The 15,079-nt window shown below is 40.6% G+C and overlaps 1 protein-coding gene across 13 annotated transcripts in view; it reads left to right on the plus strand.

The window, feature by feature from the left end:
• The window catches only part of THSD7A (thrombospondin type 1 domain containing 7A), a 549,183-nt gene that overhangs the window by 374,930 nt on the left and 159,174 nt on the right, over positions 1–15,079 (plus strand). For all 13 annotated transcript variants that reach the window (XM_045005791.1, XM_045005789.1, XM_045005783.1 and 10 more), the window contains 2 exons: positions 4,170–4,325; positions 9,969–10,181. In XM_045005791.1, coding sequence (XP_044861726.1) covers positions 4,170–4,325; positions 9,969–10,181 — 369 coding nt within the window. The remainder of the gene's footprint in view (positions 1–4,169; positions 4,326–9,968; positions 10,182–15,079) is intronic.

Raw genomic sequence — 15,079 nt, forward strand, 5'->3', positions numbered from 1 at the left:
GAAAGTGAGAGCTTGTTAGCAAAACACATTCTGTTTTGTTCTCATTTGTGTCCAGAATTTGAGCAAAATATCTGAAAACCACACAGAGCTTGTATTATTAAGCATTATTGACTCAATGTTCAGCACCACTGACAGGGAATGAAATAACCAAGCATCCTCATTCGCAACCTCTACCACAAATGCACGAAAAGAAAATATGAAAGGGGCAGCAATGAGAGAGGAAACATCTTTTGACTGTGAACTTTTGTATCCAGTAGCTTCTTCTTTCAAATCATCTCAAGTCAAACAATAAGGGGTCAGATGCTGAGCTCATTTACACTGGTGTAAATCTGGAGGAAAGCCACTGAAGTTAAAGGGGATGAGATACTAATAGAAGGTCTAGGCTTGCCACAACTCAGCAATTTACTGTAAAGAAAATAAATAATCTTTATCATATTCTAGCACCTCTGGCTGAAATGATTCCTAGATATGTAGCTAGCAAAGTGGTTTGGGAGCTCTCTGGATGAAAAGTGAGATAGATTTTATAGATTTTTATATATATAAAATCTAACAGAGATATCATGCATGAGAAGGTAATAGTAGCAAAAAAATCCTTTCCTGTTTTTTATTTATTTATTTATTTTTTACTTTTTGAGACTTGCTACTATCAGATGGTTTTTCAACACTCACTCTCTGCTGAGACTTTGGCAGCACTGAAATAGGCTTTCAGATAGGCACAGGGACTTGGTGGAATTACTGGGGAAATGATGGCTGAAGAGAAATGCCCCTTTGTCATGCACAGAGATGCACTGTGCCATTCGCCGTGTACTCTCCTCACAACATTTATTTGAGATGTATCAGAGAAGCTGATCAAGCCCAGACAAGTTTCTTGCAGTCAGTAACTATTACTGTCGATGAGTTTTTAGCTAAAACAGTGTTTTAGGGGTGGACACTGGGAATCAGAGCTATGCAAAGAACTGCTTTTTTCAATTTGCTGACAGTTTTGAATAATAAATAGATTCAGGTTTAACCAAAATCCAAATGTTTTGGAATTTTTGGTGAACCAAAACGGGGGGGGGGGGGATTTAATTTAATGTAAAAAACAATTGACCAAAATTGATGCAAATTTGCAAAATGTTTCGGTCAACCCAAATTTGCATTTTGAAGCAGAAAAGAAAAAAAGTTTTACCTGGAATTTTTTCCTACTTCCACGTGAGGAGCAATTTGACTAAGTTAAGTTGGAGTGACTGAATAAGCAGTATATTTGTATTGTGCATCATTGTAATGTGCTTTGTGCTACAGTATCACTACAAAGGAAATAAGACCAAAATTCAGTGGGGATAAATTTGCTTTATTTACTGTCATCTAAAAAAGAAATTCGGAATAATGTGTGCAATGCACATTCTGAAACTTAAAATACAGGAAACATTTCCAAATAATTATTCTCTCCCACCATTGCAATACTTTTTTTTTGGTCTCTCAGGCTACTTCAGTAAAACTGAATGAGTAGCAGACACGGTCATTCATAACAACTTTATACTTAATGTTACACTGAAGGATAGTAAACAAGATGGCATAAAATTGTGTTGTATTGAAAGAGAGAGTTATTTGTACTATTTACATACCCCTGAAGCATTTCTTGCTTAAGATACCTTATAGATGAATGTCTGAAGTGGCTGATATATTCAACAGGTTTTATATGAATAGTATACTTGATATTCTTCATGGAAGAGAGGCTGAAGTCTTTACTCAGGGCCATACCATGTCTGGTCTTCATACAGGTGTCCAGTGGGAGAGGGTTCAAAGAGCCTTCTGGCCAGACACAGTTGCAGTCTTTGCTGTTGTGGAAGTCCAGAAATGGTTTCCTCTTTATTCCTAAAGAGGAAGAAGTAGTTTATATTTCGAAGTACCAGTGAGGAGGAGGACTGGTGCACTGGAGGGAGCGTGCTGCACCTTATGAAGGAACGCAGCAGTGTGTACCCTGCCTTTGTGCCTAAAAAGGCTCTAGGAGGCATTCTTAAGAATGCTTCCCTGTGCTCCTATTGGGGCTCCACAAGGCCCCCATAGTGTGGCTGTGCCTTATAGTTATAAATGTCTTTCTTTTTACTCCGCCTTTACTTATGCAAGCTTCCAATGAATTCAAGGGCAGTTTGAGTAAGAGCTGTGTAAGGACCTCAAGATTCAAGATAAAGGCTACAAAGAAGTGATGACGACTTGCTAACTCCTGCTTTTATTAAATGCTATCCAGTAAAGATACAATTACATGCAAATTATGTGTTTGTTTACATTTATTTTTGCTACAAGTTATGCACTTTATGCAGATGATCATGCACATTAGGAACAGACTTCAGGCTTCTGGAAAATTGCCAGTGCAGTCTTCAGTGTCATAAGGTTTAGGCCCCACCATAGCACTGTGCATATGTTAGAATACTTCTTTCCAGCGTTGTCGTCTTTTGTTAGAAAATGGGAGTTCTGGAGTACGTTTAACAGGTATTTGCCCTCTCCGCACTGCAGCTTTGCTTCATGGAGCAAAGCAGTACAAAGCCATGCACAAAGTATCAGGATGGGAAGGACAGTTCCATGGGATGCCGCCTTCTCATTCCCTCCCTCTCAAAATGTAGCTTCCAGTCGCCCGCTAGTGGGCCTGTGGCTAAAAGGGAGGTGCATTACCTGAAGGGTCAGGCAGGCAGAAGCAGGTGCATGCAACACATGTACATGTGAATAAGAGACTCCACTACCTTAACAATAGCATGCAGCTCATTCATCAAACCTCTGTTGTTGTTGCTGTGTTACTGTGATCCTCAAGAGCCTGATTCTGCCACCCATACTCCCTCTGGGTAGTATCTTGCTGTAAAGATAGTTGTAATCAATGGGACTATATACAGCATAAAGTACTGCTGAGTATGTTGAGTAACGGTGGCAGAACGGAGTTCTAATTAATTAAACTCTTGTTTTGAAAGCACAGTTCTGAAGGAGCAGTCATGATGTTTAACTTGAGGGAATCACATCTTTTTGTTCAGTTGGACAGAGGTAATTTGAATGGCTGATCTATATTCTGTGCTTAGTTTTAAGAATTTTGTGAGGAGCTGAATTATGAAAGATCTTCTCTTGAGAAAAGCAACAAAGAGTCCTGTGGCACCTTAAAGACTAGCAGATGTATTGGAGCATCTGTTAGTCTTTAAGGTGCCACAGGACTCTTTGTTGCTTTTTACAGATCCAGACTAACACGGCTACCCCTCTGATACGTCTCTGGAGAGTTATTGGTAAAAGTGGATTGCAATAAAGTAATGCATTTGTTGGTTGGAGACAGATGCATACACATATCCAACATGCTAGGAAAGGTATCCCATTGCGCCTAGATGCCCGGAGGATAATAGAGCTTGGGCTGTAGTGTACTGAAGGCTGTATCCTGGCTCTCAGTGTAGGAGAACAGGGTGGTTCTGCTCTCTTATGGGCCTTCCCTGGTCCACAAGAAACAGGGTTTCTGCCTGCTCAGATACCTTCCATGTGGACTGATTACACACTGCTGGAAGTAATATATTAAAACAATTATACCTATGTACTAGATTAAAAAGCTGTGCACAGAGTACATATTAAATACAGTTTTCCTTGAACCAACTAAAGCTACCACTGCACAGCTTTTTTAGGTGGGTGCTTTCTGTGTGTTTGGAAGGGCTTTAGAGTTAAAGGAAAGCAAATAGACTCTGTCATCATTATATTTCAGTGATTTAAATGCAGTATCTCTAATTTGGTGTGCAGTTGAAGTGTTAGCATTTATGAGATTGACTAGGCTTTGAAGTTACAATACCCTATTAAGGTGAATGAAAATTTACACTTCTGTTGGTTCAATTGTTCCAGTCAAGATGCACTCAATAAGAGAGCAGAACATTGATTTGTTTGGGGGCCAATGTGAAGAACTACTGTAATAATATTCTCCATTCATTAACTGCAAGAGCAAGGTCCTAGAGAATACTGCAATATTTGTGGAATCTTCCTGATTCCACATAATCTGGTTTGACTCAGTCCATGCAGTGAGTTCATTAGATTTATTTTTAGAGAGAATAGTTTTACATTTACTTCATCAGATTAAAATGATGAGACAGAAGATTTTCTGACTGAAGAGTAGTGGTGTCAACTTGCAGCAAAGCATTATGCAAGTATTAAAAATACGTTTTCTTTATTGTATACAGCCTCCAAGCCTGTGGATCGGAAACTGTGCACAGGACCTGTACCTAGCACCACCCAATTGTGCCATATCCCTTGTCCAATAGAATGTGAAGTCTCAGCTTGGTCAGCTTGGGGACCGTGCACCTATGAAAGCTGTGAAGACCAGCAAGCCAAAAAGGGTATGTATGTACACATTTTAAATTCCTCTTTTTCAAAAAACATTTTTATTTTACTTAGTTTTTACACAATACTTGAAAAAAATATTTGCAAGACTCTAGGGATCTTTGAGAATACTGACATACTCATACTTATATCCGCAAGAGAGCATGCAACAGCCTCCAAACATCAGAAAATAACCAGCCAAAAAAACCCACCCATAAGTATCACCTCTCAGCATTCTCCTTCCTCCCCAAAAGCCTTGGGAAAGAGATGGACTTTCTAGTGAGTTCTGTAGGTCGACAGATCTGGGTTATTTTAGGACAATTACAAAGCTGAGTGCCTCCTTTTAAATTGAGGGGGATCCAGCATGAATCTCTCTCCAGATCACAGCTGTGGCTGTGTCACATAAAGAGAGACCAGCAGTCTCTGAAGTAGGAACTTCTCAAGCCATTCAGGGATTTACAAGTCAAGATCACCTTAAAAATTGACCAGTAGACCATTAGCCAACCACTGCAAATCTTAGAGCAGGAGCTTCATTTGCAGAGTACCCTTCAGACCCTGCTTAACTGGCAGGCTGATGCATTCTTTGCCAGTTTCAGTTTCCCAGGGTATTTAAAGTGTAGCCCCATGCAGTGCATACTGGAGTAATCAGATCTCCAGGTGACAAAGGCATGAATCACAATAGCAAAGTCCACATCCAAACAAGAGACTGCCACCTCGCATCCAGAGATGAGAAAAGAAATCCGAGTCACTGTTGCTGTGTGATCAGCTAACACCAGAGAGGATCCAGTTGTACCCTCTTGATTGCAAACTCTCATAACAAATGCCAGGCGCACACAGTCACTTAAAGGGACAGCCATAATCCTCACCATATTTTAGGGCTGTTTTCTCTCTCCAACCAGCATCACTTCAGTCTGTGCACAGATAGTGGTAGTACTTCTTTGTATTACTGTAGCACGTAGGAGCCCCATTCACGGACCAACACTCAGTTGTGCTAGGCACTGTACAAACACAGCACAAAAAGGTGTGTAGTACAAGCTAGACAATGCTGCCTCCTGTTTATGTGACTCAGCCTTGATCATTTCTAAGGGTGACAGAACAATTCAGTTTCCATGTCCATTCACTCCTGGACCTCTCTTTTGAAGCTAACAGTCAGGTTGCCTATTATTCTTAGTGCGGCTATTTTTGTTATTTATGTATTTTGTACCATCCAAATGTTTGCTAGGTGTTTGTGAATATGTCTGTGTTTCAGATTGATTTGGACACTTGCCTGCTAAAAATACATTGAGGCCACCAGCTCACTTTATGCAATTTTTTAACCTGAAGACATGGATATCAGGAAACGTACACTTTAATTTCCATGTATTTTAATGTATGTTGTCAAAGTTTCAACACAGAAAAGCTCTAAGGGGTGGTAAGATTGGCAGATGCAGACCAGGCTGTTAGCTCCGTGGAAGTGTTTTAATACTTCTGGAGAATGTGCAAACCTTTCTAGGGAACAGCTTCATCCCTTCCTCCCTCATAGGTACATAGGTGTTATTCAGCAGATAAATGACATCTATAACAGTGCTTCTCAAAGTGGTGGTCCTTGGACCGGTACTGGTCCATGAGCCATCAGCTGCTGGTCCGCGGCGAGTTTCCTCATAAGAGTGTCGAATAGGATAATAATATGGCACCGGCCCCTGGCACATTGGGGAAAAAAATTGCTGGTCCCCCACATCAGATAGCTTGAGAAGCACTGATCTATGGAGTCCACTAGTTTTAGCATGAAATTGTTACAAATAGCTGATTGTATGAACTGAGCTGCAGTCTGTTCCATAACTCTTATTTATTGTTTTGTATAGCTACATTGTAATTATAGGGTTTACTCTTGGGACTGATCATTAGGATCCTACCAATTTCACAGCCGTGGAAAATGTGTCATGGACCATGAAATAAGCCCTTCCCCATGAAATCTGATCTCCCAGTGCTGCTGGGAGCCAGGGGCTCCTAGCTGCTAGTCTGGCCAGACTGGGGAGGGACAGGAGTTGGCCTTCCACTGCACAGATGCTCTTGGTGGGAAGATCAGACCATATGGTGATCTGATTTCCCACAGCTTCTCCACTGGAGATTGGAGTTGGTTGAGTTTATTGGTAGTGATTACTGTTGTGTAGAAAAAACCTGAAATGACTTTGTCTCTGTTGTAGTGAAGGGATGGCAGTTTGTGCTCTTTGGAAAATATCAGCCCCAAATCAGCTTCTCTGGTAGTCTGGAATTCTGCTTCTTGTTTTTGTCTTATGTGATGTGATTTAACTTTTCTGCTGCAATTTAGTGATGGATAGAGAAAGGCAATTTGTCCTTTTAGTCTGTTTGTTTTATTTTCAAAATCTTTGCCATACATTTTCAAATGTGGATGTGGACTGCAGTATTTCTGCCCAGTTTGTCCTGGTGTGGATAATGCTGAAGTGGGAAAATCTGTTTTAAAAAAACAACATCTGATCTTTGATGATTCTATGGTAGGGTGAGGTATAAAGTCAAATCTGAAAAAAAAAGTTCTACATAAGTCATTTTATGCTTTTCCCATATAGCTATAGTCTCATGAGATAAACTGCCCATTTCTAGACCTGTAATTTGCTACCCCATGCGATTTGTTTTAGTGTCTTGAATTGATCTGTAATAGCTGAATAGGTCAGCCATAGACTCAGAGAAGTGTTACAGTTCCTTCTATAGTAAACAGCTATACACATGGAGGTATCTCTCATATGTTCATATTTGCCCATCTTGTTTTCCTATATGATCGTTTATTTTGTATATTAGTTCAAGCATAAGCAGCAATGTGCTGTAGTTTTCATTTCCCATATCAATATTTATAATCTACTTTTGTCTTACTCTTTTTTCTTCTAGTTAACCCCTATGTGACTCCAACTTTCCTTCTGTTAGTGTCAGAAGCAGAGCTGCACTTAAAGGGCATGATAAGGGAACTCAAGCATTGCAAATTTAAAATAACCTGGATCTTCCACTTAATCACACCCATTTCTAGCACTATTCAGTGGTCAGATGCAGGACTGTATGCAAATTCACCCATGAATGTGACAGAGATTTCTTCTTTCCTTCCCTCTGACATACATTCACTGGGTAGCAGGAATGGATATCTTGTTGGAATAAGCAAAGGCACCTTGACAGTGAGATGAGAGGAATCCAGACATTACATTGTGAACTTGTAAATCCTAGGTTCCCCTTCACCAGTTCTCTTGTACTTATTGCTTTCCATATGTGCTTCTTTAGGAAACACTTAGATGCATAATATCAGGGGTAGCCATGTTAGTCTGTATCCACAAAAACAACAATGAGTCCGGTGGCACCTTAAAGACTAATAGATTTATTTGGGCATAAGCTTTCATGGGTAAAAAACCTCACTTGCATCTGAAGAAGAAGTGAGGGTTTTTTTACCCACGAAAGCTTATGCCCAAATAAATCTGTTAGTCTTTAAGGTGCCACCGGACTCCTTGTTGTTTTTACTTTGATGCATATGCTGCTTGGATTGAAATATTTGTGCATTATAGTGTTGTGAATTCATGAGTGGAAAGCAAACAATGCTTTTTTCTCACCCCCTTGTGTCACTCCTATTCCCATATTTCCCCTTCTTTTTTTCCTTTTCCCCCCTCATTCCCTCTCTTATCTATTCATATCTCCCCCTCTTTCTGTTTTACAGTTTGCATACCCTTTTTTCTTCTCCTGTGTCTAATCATATATATGCCTTTGCCAGCCTTTTCCTTTCCCCTTCTCCTCCTATCTCTGCTTCTTGCTTTTCCCTCCCATATTGTCTCATCTTCCCTTCCTGTTTCATCTCTATCCTTCCCCCTCGCTGCTTCATTTTCTTCCTACCCCACTGTTCCTTCTTTGCTTTTACCTCCTCTCTCAGCTCTCTGTCAGAGATTCTTCCTCCTCAGGCATCTCTCACTATTTTTACTGGACATCCTGCTAACTCAAAGCCAATTCAGTCCTTCAGAGAGGCCACATCTCCTTATCCGCGTGGTGCACTGTCAGAAGTGGAAACAGGCTCCTCAATACATATTTCAGTCATGGGCTTTCAGTAGTTAGAGAATCACCAGTCGTATTGTCAGTTGCCTCCAGTAGCTACACTTGTAGAAAACTCCTCTGAACATTTTTCTCAAACCAGGGGGCCTCTGTTGCAGAATCTCTATGCCTCTTTAGGACACAAATCATGCACAACTCCAGAAGCAATCTTAGAAAATATAAAGATGAACTGAAACATTGGTTTTAAATTAATTAATAATCATGATAAATTTAAAAAAACTCTTTGAACCCAAATTATCTGTGTGGAATTAACATTTACAAATAAACATATTTGAAAACAGTCTCCTTCTTGATTTACATGTTGTGGAGAGTGAGGAAGTTATACGTAGTATTTTTTTTTATAAAGATCATATGCCCTGTGTCCTGTTATCCTGCCTGAAGGCAGACACTTAAATCAAAGTAAGCTGTAATGGAGAAACCAACAAGAAAAGAAACAAGAAAGTTAAGGTGCTATGATATAGTATACTAAGAATCCTTAAGAAATTAATGGGAAAACCATTAATTGGGAGAATGGCTGGATGCAGCCAGTCTGGGAGTGGGTCTGGGGGGACAAAAACCCAGGATAACAGGGAATAGTAGAAGCTTAATGAAGTTGGCCTAAAGAACTGGGGCAGCGGGTTGTCAGCAGACTGAGACTGATACCCAGACTGACTGAGACACATGGAGACAGAGAGACCATGCTATGAGGAGCGCACTCTTGCTCCCAACTGGAGATGGGGGTTAGTTGGGCTGAGGGGAACTTACAAATGCTTGCAAGGAAAGATGTAAGGTGTAGGTAAAGGGAAATGTGCATATAGGACTATTGGTTGTTGTAACCCTGTTATGCATGGTTGGTACCTTCGTGTGATACAATAAATGCTTTGCTTTGAAGAAGCTGTTTTGAGTCACTAATCAACCACTCGAGTATCAGGGGGTAGCTGTGTTAGTCTGTATCCACAAAATCAACAAGGAGTCCCGTGGCACCTTTAAAGACTAACAGATTTATTTGAGCATAAGCTTTCATGGGTAAAAAACGACTTCTTCATTTTTTTTTTTTTACCCACAAAAGCTTATGCCCAAGTAAATCTGTTAGTCTTTAAGGTGCCACTGGACTCCTTGTTGTTTTTGTAATCAACCACTGTTGTGGGCTCCTGGAGGCTTGCAGGTGCCAAACTCATTTGAGCCTGCTAAATTAATACAGGCCGGGAAACAAGTGTGTGTTTGGGGGGGATTAGCCAAGAGACCCAACCTAAGAAAGCGTGGTTGGACCACAGGTTCCAGTCAGAGTGAGGTGCCGGAAGCCAGGCCTGATACCTAAGGGATGCACTTCAAAGGGACAAAAAGGGATCGAAAGCACAGCTAGTCTTGTAACCATGACACATTCCAAGCCCTCGTTTCAGTGAACTGTTTCCTACACTTGGTGACATCTACTATCTCCGCAATGTAAAGAACGCAGCTGCCTTTATTGCTTTAAATATGTTGTTGATTGTTACAGAAGAAACACAGAACCCTTCACTCAGCTTTTGGCAGATACAAATGCTTTCATTTTACCTTTTATATTTAATTACTATATTTTTTATCTTTTTTTGGTTTTACTCTCACTTCAGGTTTTAAATTAAGGAAGCGGTCCATCACAAATGAACCTACAGGAGGCACTGGAGGGACAGGAAATTGCCCTCATTTGCTTGAAGCTATCCCGTGTGAGGAGCCCTCTTGCTATGACTGGCGAATAGTGAGACTAGAAGAGTGCATACCAGACAATGAGAAGCAGTGTGGGCCTGGCACTCAAGTTCCAGAGGTGGTCTGCATCAACAGTGATGGTAAGATGTTTGCTCAACAAATGTATGGTTTAAGTCACTCACTTGTTCTGAGGAGACAGGTTCAGAGTGAAAATGTAACATTGCTTATTTCTCTCAGGTTAGTCGATCTTTGAGACAAAGCCTTTTGATTAGAACTGATTGCTCTTTACACAGGCCACATATGTTGTGGCTACCAACTGATGTAGCACTGGGCTCTTCTTTCCATAGATTTTTTTTCAGATGAAGCTTCTTGAGTGGCGTCCTGAGAAAAGGAAGCTGAAAATAAACAGTAAACAAAAAATGAACAGGAAGACAGGGAGTTATTGCCTGGCGGGTCAAATTCTTCCCCTTGTAACTTCATTGAATTCCCTTATGTAATTCCACTGATAAATTTGTCCCACTGAGTCCAAATGCAAATAAATATTAAGGGTGAGCAAAGTAAAGTGCATTACCACTGGAAATATCTAGGAGCTAGATAATCTCTTTATATTAAAAAACAAAGTATGATGTGTGCTATGAAGTTGGTTTGACAGCCTGTGACATGCATCAGTCTGCCTCACTTCGCTTGCCCTTCTAGCTATAATAAATTACAGCAGGCAAGAAGAATACCACTATTATTCAATTATCTTTTATGAAAGAAAGAAAAAAATTACTTTGCATAGCATTAAATCTTAACAACTCACTTTGAAAGCTACGCACTTAAAAAAATATTTTAATCTACAAAAGGCTCTCATATGAATGTTGGGATAGTGTTTCTGGTGAAATTTTGTCAGAAATTTAACATTTTTGCTTAACAATTCTGATGTTGACGTTTTCTATTTTTCAAAAAAAAAATCAGTAGACTATGCAAACAAAAACAAATAGCCTGGTTTTCATTTTACTGGATTTTAGGTTTGTTTGTTTTTCTTTTCTTTTCTTTGTGGGCAGAGGGTAGAGTTTGTTTGCTACTCTAACTTTTGATCAGTTTAGTATGTGATTAAACAGTGTAACTTTTCCTGTCCCCTAACTGGATTATTGTAACTATAATATATTTGGGAGCAAGTAGCTGAATCACTTAACCGTAACCTTTTACAGAGAGGGCAGTTCTGCTCTGTTTAACCCTATTCCAAGGGCCACTGCAGTCAATGGGTGTCGTCCTACTGGCTTGAATGAGCTTTGGATCAGGTCCTTTGTGAGGGGCTTAGGACAGAATTTAAGTTGGGAGGGTTGGGGTTATTTGTTTTCAGATATTAACCCTGTTATTTTTCTCTGAACCTTTCTAAATTGTTGCTGATCAGCTTAGTTTGTTGATAAATAGTGTACACCTATAGTTTGCTGATGTGAGTGCATTTTTCTTATTACCGGTGAGTAGTCTGACTTCTGTGTTGGTCTTTGTGGTAGAGGCTGGACAGTGGGCACAGACACTGCTTCTGAGTGAGGGGAGTGGTGATTACTCATTGCTGTAGTTGTGTATGTTCCAAAGAGAGAGAGAGGGAAATTGTATATTTCGTGAGGTGAAGAGGAAGCACTGGGAGAAGAAGCTTTTTGAGTGCTTCTTGGCTGTCACAGGATAATGTCTGCCAGCTGTGCGATACAGCTTTGTGAAAGCATGTTATCACTAAATGATAATGTAATTGGCCATGGATCAGGCCCAGCAAATGTGTGTATGTTTTGAGGCCTAATGCAGGCTTTACAATAAGTGCAACAGAATGCGTGCTAGTGTGCATTTCAACCACATTCAGGTTTGCCAGAGTACAGATGGTATGTGTCCAGCTGAGAATGCTTCTACAGATGAGCAGCGGTGACTGCTTCTTCCTGTAGATGTGCGTGTTCAACAGAAACAGTCAGACACGCAAAGTCAAACACATTCCATGTCAGAAGAAGAGCAGGAATTTGTATGAGGGATACTTGACTGTCACAGGTCAATACAGAAATGGTCTAAGATGGCATGATGTCACTAAATAAATGTAAATGTAGTGTTATAACAACAGCCTATAGTCATTCAAACTCTTTTTTTCAAATTTTTTAAACCTATAAATAACACACAGTACAGAAGAGAGATTCTTAAATCATCTAGTTACTTCATTTTACTACATTATTCATCACCTCCACCTCCCAGAAGTTTCCTCCTCCAAAGAGGAAGAAAAGGAGATGGTGCAGGAGCAGATCTCCTTCTCCCTACTGTCCTCATGATCAATAAGACCTGCCTCCTGTGTGAGGCTCAGTGACAGTCCTGATGCTGTAGAAGAGAATCCCGGAGAATCCAGAAGATAAAGGGTAGCCCTACATCTTGCTATCCATTGGAAGGATGCCTGCTCCCTGGTAACCAGATTCTTCTCCTACTTGGACACCACTCTGCTTTTCTCTGTCACTGCCTTCTCCCTCTCCTTCAGAGCTGCCTTCAGCTGCTCAATGGCCATCTCCTCCTCCTGAAAGGCCTCCTCACCTTCTCTGAGGTGAGCTCCTCCATGGTGCAGCTTACAGGTGTGGTTGAGGAACCAGGAGGTGGATGCAGTAGCTCCTGCTCCTCTTGTTTATCAGGAGGGACCTGAGCCAGAGCTGGGGAGCTTTAAACTTAGCACTGTTACTGAGGGTGACTCCACAGGAGCCATGTCCCTGCATCACCACCTGCAGAGGTGGCAGGTAACAATATGTGGCTTCCCTGGAACTTTACATACTGTTTACAAGTTAATTCCTCCAGCTCTGCTCCTCCTGCACTTCTGTCATTGCTGCTCCTTCTCCTTTGGCACTGGCAGCTCTCTCTGGTTCTCCTGCTCCATGTACCCCCTTTCTTCTATAGATCCAAGAAGTGCTTACATGTTCAATCCCTTTCTCCACTAGTAATATTTGGTTTTAACAAATGTTTCTATCCTTTTTCCTTCTTCCTCTTTCTGTCTCTCACCCTGTCTAACCAGTCCACCAAGCAGGCAAAATGATGAGAACCCTTATTTTCTTAACATTTTGTTTCTGAAAATGAAAATTTTCTTCAAAGTCAAAAAGTTAATTTTAAAAAAAAAAAGGATTTAAAAAAAAGGATTAAAATAGTCTACTTAAAATTTGGAAAATATTAGAAATATGACTTGTAGTCCATCTGAAATGGGCCCCAGAAAGCTCATGGGTATTTCCAACAGCTCTAATTCACACCCACAGTGGCATCCAAGTTTACACACATTTTACACTGTATGCAATATTTAGCACCAGAAAAGATGGCAACCAGGAGTCACAACCTAGAACAAAGCCTCAGGTTTTCACAGTGAGAATTTTTCTCCTCAAGTGCTGCTGCTGGTAAGAAAGCATAGGGGCAGCCAGGAAATTGCAGCTGTGCCACCAATAGTGTAGGGATCCAAGCCATCATTTGCACTACATGTCTTTAAGACCAGCCCAGATGGAAAGTTTACCATAAGAACATCCATACTGGGTCAGAGTAATGGTCCATCTAGCCCAGTACCCTGTCTTCCGACAGGGGCCAATGCCACGTGCTTCAGAGGGAATGAACAGAACAGGTAATCATCAAGTAGTCCATCCCTATTGCCCATTCCCAGCTTCTGGCAAACATAGGCTAGGGACACCATCCCTGCCCATCCTGGCTAATAGCTCTTGATGGTCCTATCCTGTATGAATTTATCTAGTTATTTTTTGAACCCTGTTAGTGTCTTGGCTTTCACAATATCCTCTGGCAAGGAGTTCCACAGGTTGACTGTGCATTGTGTGAAGAAATACTTTTGTTTGTTTTAAACTTGCTGCCTGTTAATTTAATTTGGTAACCCCTAGTTCATGTGTTATGAGACGGAGTAAATAAAACTTATTTATTTACTTTCTCTGTATCAGTCATGATTTTGTAGACCTCTATCAAATCCCCCCTTAGTCATCTTTTTTCCAAGCTGAAAAGTCCCAGTCTTATTAATCTCTCCTCATACAGAAGCTGTTCCATACACCTAACCATTTTGTTCCCAATTTTTGTACCTTTTCCAATTGTACCTTTTCCAATTACAATATATCTTTTTTGAGATGGGGCAACCACATCTGCATGAAATATTCAAGATGTGGGCATACCGTGGATTTATATAGAGGCAATATGTTATTTTCTGTCTTATTATCTATCCCTTTCCTAATGATTCCCAACATTTTGTTAGCTTTTTTGACTGCCGCTGCACATTGAATGAATGTTTTCAGAGAACTATCCACAATGACTCCAAGATCTCTTTCTTGAGTGGTAACAGCTAATTTAGACCCCATCATTTTATATGTATAGTTGGGATTATGTTTTCCAATGTGCATTTCTTTGCATTTATCAACACTTAACTTCATCTACCGTTTTGTTGCCCAGTCACCCAGTTTTGTGAGATCCTTTTGTAACTCTTCAGTCTGCCTGGGACTTAACTATCTTGAGCAGTTTTGTATCATCTGGAAATTTTGCCACCTCACTGTTTAACTCTTTTTCCATATCATTTATGGATATGTTGGATAGGACTGGTCACATTACAGACCCCTGGGGGACACCACTATTTACCTCTCTCCATTCTGAAAACTGACCATTTATTCCTACCATATGTTTCCTATGTTTGAACCAGTTACTGATTCATGAGAGAACCTTCCCTCTTATCCCACGACAGCTTGCTTAAGAGCCATTGGTGATGGATCTTGGCAAAGGCTTTCTGAAAACCTAAGTAAACTATATCCATTGGCTCACCCTTGTCCACCCGCTTGTTGACTCCTTCAAAGAATTCTAGTAGAGTAGTGAGGCATGATTTTCCTTTACAAAAAACATGTTGACTCTTCCCCTATGCGTCTGATAATTTTATTCTTTACTATAGTTTTAACCAATTTGCCTGGTGTGGAAATTAGGCTTACTGGCCTATAATTGCCAGGATGGCCTCTTGTAAACGGGTCGACTCACCCCTGCGGCGCCTCCTGCTGGTTGCTCTCCGAATTTAGCTCAG

The sequence above is a fragment of the Mauremys mutica genome, chromosome 2, assembly GCF_020497125.1.
Source record: "Mauremys mutica isolate MM-2020 ecotype Southern chromosome 2, ASM2049712v1, whole genome shotgun sequence".
NCBI lineage: Eukaryota > Metazoa > Chordata > Testudines > Geoemydidae > Mauremys > Mauremys mutica.